General features: G+C 42.5%; 1 protein-coding gene across 1 annotated transcript in view; it reads right to left on the reverse strand.

The window, feature by feature from the left end:
* The window catches only part of TASOR2 (transcription activation suppressor family member 2), a 74272-nt gene that overhangs the window by 27561 nt on the left and 33822 nt on the right, over positions 1-12889 (reverse strand). The window contains 5 exon segments of the mRNA XM_065423312.1: positions 974-1210; positions 2221-3009; positions 9329-9403; positions 9510-9582; positions 12272-12375. Coding sequence (XP_065279384.1) covers positions 974-1210; positions 2221-3009; positions 9329-9403; positions 9510-9582; positions 12272-12375 — 1278 coding nt within the window.

Here is a 12889-nt window from a genome sequence, read left to right on the forward strand (position 1 = left end):
CTCTGTATAGTGTCCTGGGGGCTAAGCGCTGGCTCTGTAGCAAGGCATTTAAGTTGTGTTTTTCTTCTTTCTAAACATTTCCCCTTTTTTTTGGCACACGCTGGGACTCTGCTCCCAGCTTCTTTCCCTAAAATATTACATACCTACGTATTGTGTAACCGAACCAAAACAACAGGATGTCCCCTCTGAGGACATAAACAAGACACTGGAGGGGCTCGGTGCTCAGCCTTGAGACGCCACCTCACCTCCGCCACAGCCAGTCCACAGGCGGGAGAAGAATGCTAATCTAACAAACGCTGAATGAAGTATATTGCTTACACCACAGACAGCACGGCTTATTTTTTATGGTCTGGAGTAAAAGAATAACGATTCATAATTTGAGTCCAGGGAATGAGTTTACTCTCCAAAACCTCCTCGCCACTTGGCAAAGGGGCCAGAGAGAAAGCAAGACTGGAGACAGAGAGATCCAGAGAAGGATGTTGTAAAACATGCTGAGTTTAAAAAATGTAAGGGCTTTCCTGTTCCATCATTTATTTTGGCACTTTAATACTAGTTCTCAGTTGTAGACAGAGAGTCTTTGCAAGCCAACATTTGCACATGCTGTATCAACAGGCTTTCCACGCTGCTTTTTAAACTCTCTCTAGTTTATTCTTTTGGGTTGTGGCAATTTCACTATTTTGAAAAGCACTGGATGGATAGTGTAATAAGCTAAAAATCTGGTCAGGTGCCAAATATAAATTGGGCTTATAAGACACATTACACAATTTGCCTTAAAGCAGTTTAAAAGCATGAACGATTCTGAGATGTGAAAAGGGCAGTTTGAATGATCAGAGAACTGCACATTTTCCAAGCTTACTATCTGAGTGATTACGAAGTGTCTCAAAGAGGCCGGAATTATTTACAAATCAAATCAGATATTCATGATAGCCCTAATATTTTAGACGAAAAGTTACACAAAGAACAACATTCTTACCAGGTTCCAATTGCTTTATGGCTTTAGGCTTACAGCTCCCTTTAGGTACGGTTTTTATTGTCTTACTTTTTGTTTGCTTTGCGACTTTCTCAGAAGTCTGAACATTTTTTTCATCTGGTTGCTTCAGTTTCCTTGGTTTCTTGGTATCCAAACTAATATCTTCAGGCGAAGAAGTTCCTTTAGTTATAGGCTCAGATTGTGTTCTGTGTACAAATTCTGCAGACAGTACCTCAGCACCTTGGATAAAGAAAGGTCTTTTTAAAGGGGGTTAGTTAAAAACATTTTTTTTAAAAGAAACACTAGTTTCAATAGTAAAAGATACTGCTGACAAGTAAGCACTGGTGACAACACAATCCTGATGACAATTGGTTTAAATGTTTGATTTTATAAAGAGGAGTACAGTATATGATCAAAAGTAACCAGCAAATGCTTATTAAAATTTAAGCTTCCATTCACAATCTTATTCGTGCGCTATTTCTCAACACTTTCACCGTCCAAGAATCAACACTTGATCAGGTCCTGTATGATAAGTTACTGTACTCCTCCAGCTTGGCACACCTAGATGTAAAGCCTAGATGTATTTGTTTAGCATCCCAACTGGCTTCTGAGCGGCTTTCTCTTATTGCTCAGAACTGTTACCAGGAGCAGAAGCTTTTGGGTAACTGCCAAATGGAAGGCAGCGCAGTGCAGGAAGGAGTTTGGCATGTCAGTTGAACAGGTGCAGCCATACTCATTGTTTCCAATCCACATGGGGGAGAAACCATTGTAGACTGCACGAATTCAGCCCAACCCGAACTAAAGACCAGCTCCAGATGTTGCAGCTACTGATACAAACAACACTTGTAAAACGTCTGGAACGACTGTTGTGTGTGGACATGTATGACAATGGCTTTGTATGCCCAAGGCATTTTGGCTGCAAGTTTATCACCATGTGTTTTCACCTAGTGTCATCAGGGTCATAGTGAGAATGAGAGTCCCCTGTAAGGAAGCCAGAAGGAAAACCACGAAAGGAAGTTTTTCAATCAACTAGCAACAAGTGATGACTCAGCAACTGATCTACCTGCTTGAGATATTGAAACCTGTTTATTATTATTGTTAACATTCTCACCCAAGGCAGGAATCGAGTGGTGTTCCTTAAGTATATCAGCACACAAACAAGGTAAGACAATTGTGATAGAGTTTTAAACTTCAGACATGGATTATATATGATAGGTTTTTTTGAGCTAGTTGGTTTATATGGTGCTTACCTCTTTTCCTTTTATGTGGAAACTGCAAATTTGCTAATTTAAGTGTGGGTTCATTAGAATTTGTTGTGAGTCCTTGTTTTTTGGGGAAAGGAAAAGAAACATTCATCTTTTTCTTTTTGGTCCCTTTTCTGTTGCTGTCCACCACAGAAAGAATTTTCAAAGGGGCCCATTTCTTCTTTGTGCTAGTCACAATGGCTCTGCTGGATTTCCTCTTATTCTGCTGCATCTTCAGATTACCTGCTGGGTTCATTTCTATCTTGGTATCTTCCTGGAACTGGTTCAATTCTGGAGTATTCTTAGGTTTTTCAGTTTCAACTCTTATCTCTGCTGCTATGTCAGGAAGCACAGAGTCCGGTGGCAAAACGAAAGAAAAGTCAGCATCACAGGTTCTGTCAGAAATGCCGCACAGGGACTGAGGATTGCCCGCCAAACAGTCTAAGGCCACGGACATTTCCAAAGAATAGCTGCTGGGGTCAGAAATGTAAGACTGCAGTTGGGAAAATGACTGTTTTTGGCATTTTTCAGAAGGAGAAACACTTTCAGACTTATTTGGTGATAGATCACAAGAAAGGGGCAAATTGTCATTTCTGCCAGAAGCTGCAAGTGAATTTTTATCAAGTCTTGCAAATTTCTGGAAGTACCGCTTAACCAAAATGCTGGAATGGATTCCCGCCTCAGGTGGACATGTTGTAGCTTCCTGTATGGCATAGCGAAGGCCAGGCAAAATAGAGGTTACTTTTAAAGAGATCTCGTTGAGTTCATTTTCACAGTTCAATTCTTGATTTTTTACTGAAAAGAAAAAAAAGTACTTCAATAATATAACAATATAATCACGCAGACACACAAACATATCAATGCTAAAGTAACGTTAAAGGTCTGAAAAACACACAAAAAGTTATCCCCAAAACATTCTCCTCACTTTGATGGATGCTTTTAACTCCTGCTAAAGATAAGGAGAGTTCCACGTGGATAACAAACATAGACTAGACTCCTCAGAGTCAAAAAAGAAATTCTAAGATAATACTCTTTCATTAGCTTGCCCCGTTGTGCAAGTTATTCCAGAGGCTTTAGAGAAAAGAGTGTAACATTACATATCATACACAGATCAAATTCAGTTATCTGAATGTTTCCAAGGAAATCTGAAATGTTGGGATAAACAGAGGTGTGAATAAATGAATTTCTGGTTCCAGACCAATTTAAAAGTTGAGATATCTCAAAATTCAGTTAACGGGGGTTGGCCTGTGCTGTTTATCTCCCTGTTTAGATGCTGCCTTCAAGAGTATTTGCATCTTTATTATGCAGACCGCTGGAGAAAGTAATTGGCTTAGAAACTACAGTTCTACTAAACAAAAGACATATCGCATGTTGTGCAGAACAGGGAAAAGAGGGTATAAACAGGACGTGCTATAGTAATACAAATAAATAATAATAATAATAATGCCAGAATGCTACTCTCATCTGGACACACTGGGTGAAATCCTGGCCCCATTAAAGACAATGGGAGTTTTACCATTGACTTCAATGCGGCCAGAATTTTACCACCCATTGTCTTCAACGTTAGGGAAACAGATGTCTTGCTGAAGGTACGGATCTCCATTTGTTAAGTGTCCCTGCTGTTCGAGGGAATTAATTTGAGCATAGAGTCAGATGTTTTTCAACCACACCCTTTCCATGAATAACCTATGTCAGACATGGCTTGCCGGGTTTTTCCAGATGCACAATTTGTGCAACCTGCTTCATTATTTAGCCTGCTGCAATCTCACAACTGCAACACAAGCCCTTGTAAGCACAAGTCTTGATTGACATATGTCACTCTTAGCAAGGCTCCCAGCCGTGCCGCTCTGCTGCCTGTTGCTTGTTCAAGAATGCAGTAGCACAGTTGCTCGCTGGGTTGAGCAATCCCAATCATATTACACTTACCCTACATTCTTCACATTGGGTGGGCTTCAGAGCCCAAGCTCCAACTTGAGCCGAAACTTCAAAGTGCTCTTTACTCAGCTATTTTTAGAGCATTAGCACCAGCCCTGCAAGCCCAAGTCTGTTGACCAGGGATGGGAGGCTTGCTGCCAAATGCGGTGTAGACAAACCCTCAGGTAAGCTCACAATAGACACTGTTAATTTTCAAAGCCTTTAACTCTCAGATCTTCAAGGGCATAAGAATGGCCGTACTGCGTCAGACCAAAGGTCCATCTAACCCAGTATCCTGTCTTCTGACAGTGGCCAATGCCAGGTGCCCCAGAGGGAGTGAACAGAACAGGCAATCAAGTGATCCATCCCCTGTCACCCATTCCCAGCTTCTGGCAAACAGAGGCTAGGGACACCATCCCTGCCCATCCTGGCTAATAGCCATTGATGGACCTGTCCTCCATGAACTTATCTAGTTCTTTTTTTAACCCTGTTGTAGTCTTGGCCTTCACAACATCCTCTGGCAAAGAATTCCACAGGTTGACTGTGCCTTGTGTGAAGAAATACATCCTTTTGTTTGTTTTAAACCTGCTGCCTATTAATTTCATTGGGTGACTCCTAGTTCTTGTGTTATGAGAAGGAGTAAATAACACTTCCTTATTTACTTTCTCCACACCAGTCATGATTTTATAGACCTCAATCATACCCCCCCGCTTAGTCACCTCTTTTCCAAGCTGAAAAGTCCCAGTCGTATTAATCTCTCCTCATATGGAAACCATTCCATACCTCTAATCATTTTTGTTGCCCTTCTCTGCACCTTTTCCAATTCCAATATATCTTTTTTGAGAAGGGGCGATCACATCTGCAAGCAGTATTCAAGGTGTGGGCATATCACGGGTTTATATAGAGGCAATATGATATTTTCTGTCTTATTATCTACCCCTTTCTTAATGATTCCCAATATTCTGTTCGCTGTTTTAACAGCCGCTGCACATGGAGTGGATGTTTTCAGAGAACTACCCAAGATCTCTTTCTTGAGTGGTAATAACCAATTTATCCCCCATCATTGTATGTGTATAGTTGGCATGACTATTAATTCTTAGAATTCTAAAGTGAGAAACAGCAACTGAGTAAATTCAGTGCCCACCTCTCTCCTCCTCTCCCTTTGCCCTTCCTGCTTTTCCCCTTTTCCATCTTGCTATCTTTATAGTCTCACAAAACCCCAGTACAGAGCCAACCAAAAGGCTCTCCACTCTTCCCCAGAGCTAGGAGAGAGTCTATAACAACATTATTTTTAACACTGGGAAGGAGAAAGTCCAGTTCTAGCAGGAAAGCAAGATTTGAACTGGGTTAACACAGGTCTACAATAGCTCATTCAGATAAACTGAAATTAAACAGCAACCTAAAAAGGAGCCCTGTTGAAACCAATAACTGGAAGCTACTAAATGTTAAAATCCTACAGTGCAATTTAATTGAAAATACACCATCAAAATAATTTAAGAACTGTAGTATAATTAATACTCTAATTCAGGGGTCGGCAACCTTTCAGAAGTGGTGTGCCGAGTCTTCATTTATTCACTCTAATTTAAAGTTTCGTGTGCCAGTAATACATTTTAACATTTTTAGAAGGTATCTTTCTATAAGTCTATAACATATAACTAAATATTGTTGTATGTAAAGTAAATAAGGTTTTTAAAATGTTTAAGAAGCTTCATTTAAAATTAAATTAAAATGCAGAGCCCCCCGGACCGGTGACCAGGACCCGGCAGTGTGAGTGCCACTGAAAATCAGCTCGCGCGCCGCCTTCCGCACACGGGCCATAGGTTGCCTACCCGTGCTCTAATTACTATACATTATCCTCCCCTCTTCCCTCTTTTCCTGGCTTGGAACCAGGAAGTAATGGCAAACTCCTTCCCATATCCACGCTGTGCTCAAACCCTGCCACTTCATTCTCCACCACACATCAAAGCTCTGTCCTTTCTGCCCCATTCATCTGGGCAGCGCCAGGGCCGGCTCTGGCTTTTTTGCCGCCCAAAGCAAAAAATGCCCGGCCGACCGGAGCAGCAAGGGGGGGGGGGAGAGGAGGAAAACAAACCTGCCCCCAGCCGGAGCGGCAAAGTGGGGGGGGAGAACAAACCAGCCGGCCGGAGCAGCAAAGGGGGGGGGGGGGGCGCGGGAAACAAACCTGCCCCCAGCCGGAGGGGAGGGGGGGGAGACAACAAACCGGCCTGAGTGGCAAAACGGGGGGTGGGGGGGTCCCGGGAAACAAACCTGCCCCCGGCCGGAGTGGCGAAGGGGGAGGGGGGAGAACAAACCTGCCGGCCGGAGCAGCAAAGTGGGGGGGGGGGACAAACCGGCCAGCCGGAGCAGCAAAGGGGGGGGGGGGAACAAACCTGCCCCCGGCCGGAGCGGCAGGCGGTGGGGATGACAAACTGGCCCGCCTGCCGGAGCAGCGAAGGAAAGAAAAAATAAAAACAAACAAAAAATACCTGCAGGGCGGTGGGAGCGTAGGTGCAGGGGGACTTCCGGCCCTGCAGACCCCGGGCAGCGGAGTGCGCACCCCGGCTAGCAGGGGGGGGGGGGCAGGGCTTCCTTAAGCGGGGTGCTTGCCACGCGGCCCCCTCCCGCTGCGCCGCCTGCTGGGAGGGCTCCGCGCCGCTCCATTCGGCAGGCAGGGAAGGACGCGGGCTGCCCTACCGGGCTTGATGCAGGGCGCTCCCCTCCTCCGCCCCCTACAGGGCGGCGGGAGCAGTAAACCAAAAAGAAAAAACCTGCAGGGGCGGCCAAAGCGGTGAAGCGCAAAACAAAACAAAACAAAAAAAAAGGATTAGATGGAATGCCGCCCTTTGAAATCTGCCGCCCCAAGCACGAGCTTGCTCGGCTGGTGCCTGGAGCCGGCCCTGGGCAGCGCTGGGCTCCAATCATTTCCTGCCTTGACTACAGCAAAATCCTCCCCTCTGGCCTCAGTGACACCCACATCATCCCCATTCCCATCTCTCCAAAATATGGCCATCAAAATGATCTTCCTTGACAGACTGACCATCTCACTCCCCATTCTGAATCCCTCCAGTAGCTTCCCTTTGGAGACACATCAAGTTTAAAATTCTCACATTCATGTTCAAAGCTATCCATAATTCTGCCCCAGGCTACAGCTTGGATCTTGTCTGCTATCACATTTCCCCCTTGTTGTTCTGCCATTTTCTGTGATTTCCTTCTCTCACATCCATCTCCATATGTCTCCTCCCACCCTATGCATGGAATGCCGTTCCCAAAGCAGTGTGCCAAGCTACAATCGTCTTTTCATCCAAATTACACCTCTACCCCGATATAACGCTGTCCTCGGGAGCCAAAAAATCTTACCACGTTATAGGTGAAACCGCGTTATATCGAACTTGGTTTGATCCGCCGGACTGCGCAGCCCCGCCCCCCCCGGAGCACTGCTTTACCGCGTTATATCCGAATTCATGTTATATCGGGTCGTGTTATATCGGGGTAGAGGTGTACTTTTAAACACCTATTTCTGCCACAGTTGCCCGAAGGAAGAGAGTTTATAGCTTAGTTCAAATTATAAATACAAGCTAAACTCCCCCCACGTCTGGATTTCCAATTGGGTCCTGTCTACTTTCTAAATTATGAGCTCTTTAAGGCCTGGTTTATTTTTATTTGTGTGCTATATGGCACTGAAGCACATTGTCAGCACAATTCAAATAATCACTAAAACAAGAACAGAATAAAAAACCTGATAGTGTGTGTTGATCTAATGTTTTACTGGCTTGAGTTTAGGATGAATCACCAAAAACAAAGCCAAAAGTTATACAGGTCATTTAAAAGGAGAAGCAAATACAACTTTTCTACCAGCACCATGTATTACATTCCATATGTTTAAAAGAAAAAGTTGTTTCAGAAACTATTTTAGAATTGCAACATTTTTAGTGCTACGATTTTTTGTATCCTTCCAACTGTACAGTCCAGTTAGTCGCGTTACGGTACATCGTCACAGCAAGAAAAAAGCCTATGGCAGCGAGTCTGAGAGCCTGGGTCACCTGACTTGGGCTCGCGCTGCAACGCTAAAAATAGCAGCTTACACGTTTGGCCCTGGGCTGGGGTCCGGGGTCTGAAACCCGGTGACAGGGGACGGTCTTGCAGCCTGGGATCTAGCCCAAGCATCTACCTGGCTATTTTTAACCCCGCAGGATGAGTCCTGAGAGCCAGAGTCTTTTTTTGCTGTGTAGACATACGGTTCGTTACTATGCAATGAACTCTACAGGTCTTAGAGGAAGAGAAAAGTTATAATACATTTTTAAACACATGACTTTAAATTGCTTTACTGTTCATTGGGATTACACAGATCTATAGTCCAGTATCTTATAAGCCACCAGAGAGGATATGGGTGTGTGTGTGTGAGGGATGTACGGTCATGTGCCCCCCCCCCCCCCCATTTGCTGCTTGCCTTGTACTGTTCACAGGTTTGCAATATTAGACGTATTCCCTAATGAGGTGAATTAGTGAAAAGAATGCAGGTGGGGCAGTAAAAAGTGAATAACCATTTTTTCACATGATTAAATAAATAAACTTTACACATTAATGCCATCACCTTCTAAAAGGCATGGTATAAAATTAATATACAGATATAAAATGTTATGTGAATATAACATCGAAGAAGTTGAAATTGTATTATATGTCAAGATTTATGTGTGTTTAAATTTGCAACCTTCATTTTCCATTCATTTGATTTTTTTACATAGGATATCTCCATATACTATATTATCTCCTAGAACTGGAAGGGACTCCAAAAGGTCATTGAGTCCAGCCCCCTGCCTTCACTAGCAGGACCAAGTACTGATTTTGCCCCAGATCCCTAAGTGGCCCCCTCAAAGATTGAACTCACAACCCTGGGTTTAGAGGGCCAATGCTCAAACCACTGAGCTATCCCCCAAAGGCAAATTTTAGAGACCACAAACAGTAGTAAACGTAAGTAATGCTTTACTCAACAAAGCTCCTAGATAACTTCTAGTTCTTACTGAGAATATCATTCAAAGATTTATAATAGGTAAACCACTGTTTATAATTCCATCAGTATTAGAGTTCTAGAATCTGCTGACAAAGAGGCCTAAAGGGAATCATATAATCAAAATATAAATGCTATGTTTTATACTGGTTCAATATTTTCACACAGATAATAGATGCAAACAGAACACCCTACCTGTCAAACATACTGATCTAGATGAAGTGAATAAAAACAACGCTTGGAGACTGATGGCCTCGTCTAGGTCAAAATCTGTAAAAAAAGAAAATGCAGTTTATTTATAAAAAAAAGACTGTTCTACAATTTAAAAAAAGGCGTACAATAGTAAGTATTTATTTAGTCCTTAATAAATTCTTACCTTTGTCCCCTGTTAACGCAGAGGATGTAAGTAAAATAAGAAACCCTTGATCTTGTAAATATTTGATGATTGCCTAGAATAAGTGCATATGAAACTATAGTGAGTGTTTTCTTTTCCTTTAAAGCAAATTCATTACTCGCTAAAGACATACTGCATAGTCACCAGCACTGCAGGTTTCCCCACCAATGTGTCTCAACAAAATCTTAGCAGCACCACCTCTAGAGATGAGGCAACAGTTCAGCGGGAAGGGCGGCCAGCACATCCCTCAGCCCGCGCCGCTTTCCGCAGCCCCCATTGGCCTGGAGCGGCGAACCGCGGCCAGTGGGAGCCGCGATCGGCCGAACCTGCGGACGCGGCAGGTAAACAAACCGGCCCGGCCCGCCAGGGGCTTTCCCTGAACAAGTGGCAGACCGGCTTTGAGAACCACTGCTCTAAGAAATAGACCAGCACGATCAACTCATTTCTTATAGATGAGGTCAATGAACCACAGTCAGATGGTAAAAACGTTTCAGTCAGTACCAGCCTGTGCCAATTTGAGCTAGTGACCCATAGATGAAATCTTCCATATAGTCTATTATCAATCCCCCAAATTCATCCACTCCCCCTTATTTCTTAATAATATATTATTAAGAGGTATGTAATAATTAAAAAGACATCATAGTTTGAGGCTCGCAGGTCCACAAGCCTCTAAGCACCTTAACAAGAAATAGTTGTAAATATATCACAACTAAAAAAACGTGTCCAAATAAATCCAAGAGTAGGAGCGAAATAAAACTCCAGTATCCTACTAGCATACAATAAACAGTTCCACCCACATCACCAAACTAAAGTGAAAATAAAAGATTACATACGTTTGACTTATTAATATCAGCAATATAAAATGGGAACTGTCAAAAAACCACATTCACAATGAAAATACAGTAATTTAGAAACATTAAATAATTTCACTATTTAATGTTTAAACAAATTAATGTTAAAACGTTTTATAGTTGTTTTGAACCAGTACAGGAAAAGAATAAAAGCCAAGTTAATCACAAAGTTATTACAATGCACGTCCAAATAAATAAAACAATGACATTTCTTATCAGCCTGAAGGCTGCAAGCAGGAAGGATGAGGAAAGCCAAACTCTAATTATCCCAATGGCACTTTCATTTTTAGACTGCAAGAAGAGTACTGTATGTACGCACACACAGTTGAAAGTGAAACTATAATGCTGGTCATTTTAGTTTCACTTTCAATTAGGTGCCAGTGAAGTAAAATCACCAGCAATTAACTAACATAAATAAATGGTAAATAACAATAATATAATAAAAAGCCACAAAGCAGAGTGGGGCAATGCTTGCTGCCTCCTCCTTGAAACACAGAAGAGGTTTTTCAGCCCAATTTGACTATTTTTTGATACTTTAAATACAATTATGAAATGTTCTTATTTGCACTCAATTCCCAATCCCTATTCACCGTCACTGTGAAACCTTTACTTTATAGGCTCCTCTGAGATTCCACACTGTGAAACCTTGACTTCATAGGCTCCTCTGAGATTCCATTCTACCCAATCCCCATTCACCGACACTGTGAAACCTTGACTTCATAGGCTCCTCTGAGATTCCATTCTACCCAATCCCCATTCACCGACACTGTGAAACCTTGACTTCATAGGCTCCTCTGAGATTCCATTCTACCCAATCCCCATTCACCGACACTGTGAAACCTTGACTTCATAGGCTCCTCTGAGATTCCATTCTACCCAATCCCCATTCACCGACACTGTGAAACCTTGACTTCATAGGCTCCTCTGAGATTCCATTCTACCCAGTGCTTAATTTATAATGAAAGAGGTGCCGGGGCTCAAGCAATTTTTTTACATTCAAAACTGACGCGGCAAGCCCAGAGGTGCCAGGGCTATGAACTGCCAAGCCTAGAGGTGCCAGGGCTCAGCTCTGGCAAACCCCGGCACAAATTAAGCACTGATTCTACCCATGTCACACAAGATCGAAATCCAGCCATCAACCTCTTCAGCCTTTCTGAACAATGAGAAGCTGCAGAAGGCTGCAGACCCTGGGCCAGGCCTCAGCTGGTATACATCAGCATACCATACCTGAAGTCAACAGAACCTTGCCAGTTTACATCAGGTGAGGATTTGGCCCCCTAGCTTTGAGTCAGGAGGAGAAATTGCAGAGGAGAAATTCTTTTTCAGATCAGAGCATAGCCTCCACAATTTCACAACTCAGGAAGCCTATGAAGCTTTTAGAGGGCAGCTGCCAAATATCTGGTTAGATTGGGGCTCCCTATCAGCCATAAAGGAGAACTCTGAGAGTGGGGCACCTGGTATCCTTTGCTCAGTAAGTGGGCATTCTGCTTGCCCTGCAGCAATCAGTCTCCACCAGCTTAATACATATAATGCACTAAGAGCCCTTTAACTATATGATTTAGTGTGCAATAGTAAAAAAAAAAAACATCTCGGCAAGACATAAAGGAAGACTCAAAGGCCTTGAAAAATGCATTGTATTCAGTGCTGTGTTTAATTCATGCTAGAAATCAGGTCACAAGTTGTACCCTGTAATCTTCTGTCAACACTCCATAAATTACAGTCCCTCACCTAAAAATATACAACATGCCACTTTTCAAAGTTAAGTAACTCAGATGCCAATTTGCATTATTTAAGAAGAGGCCTGTAAACCACTTTTAAAGACTAAGAATCTGAACATAAAAATTAAATATGACCATTTTTCCCTGGACTACAATCACTTAAAATAATTCTTACCAACTCCTTTTCCTTTAGGTTTTCTAATAATGGATCCATTTTATGTTGGTCTTTATTTGAAATTTCCACTTCATACAAACTGAAGTAAATATCTTGATAACAGACTGGGAAGGAAACAAAGAGCACTTTATATTTAAATAACTGACTTAAATGAACCTCTGACATACAAAACAGAAATAAAAAAGTAGTACTACACATTGACCAGCATGATTAGTATTCAGAGTATGAAAATCCTGGGTTTTAAAAGAGTAAATACTGCAGAGATTTTCCAAACAGTTGCATGAATTCACATCACAGGAACAATCTACTGCTATCACCAGTTTAAGAGGAAGTTCACGGTTGAAACACTGCAGCAGACAAAAGCAACTTAACATATTTTCATTGATTTTGCAGCGCTTTGCGGAGTTGTCCAGAGGTATGTAGGATGCAATATAAAATACAACAAGTTGTCATAAAATGCTCATGAATGCTATCAACAACACCTATTTTATATCCTGGATTCCATACGCGGTCTAGTGGAACACAGACATTGGGCCCTATCTAACAGCTACTGAGGTCAATAGCAGAATTCCCCATTACAAATTAATGTTTAAATCTGTCATTCAGCATGGTAAAAAT

This window comes from Emys orbicularis, chromosome 1 (genome assembly GCF_028017835.1).
Source record: "Emys orbicularis isolate rEmyOrb1 chromosome 1, rEmyOrb1.hap1, whole genome shotgun sequence".
NCBI lineage: Eukaryota > Metazoa > Chordata > Testudines > Emydidae > Emys > Emys orbicularis.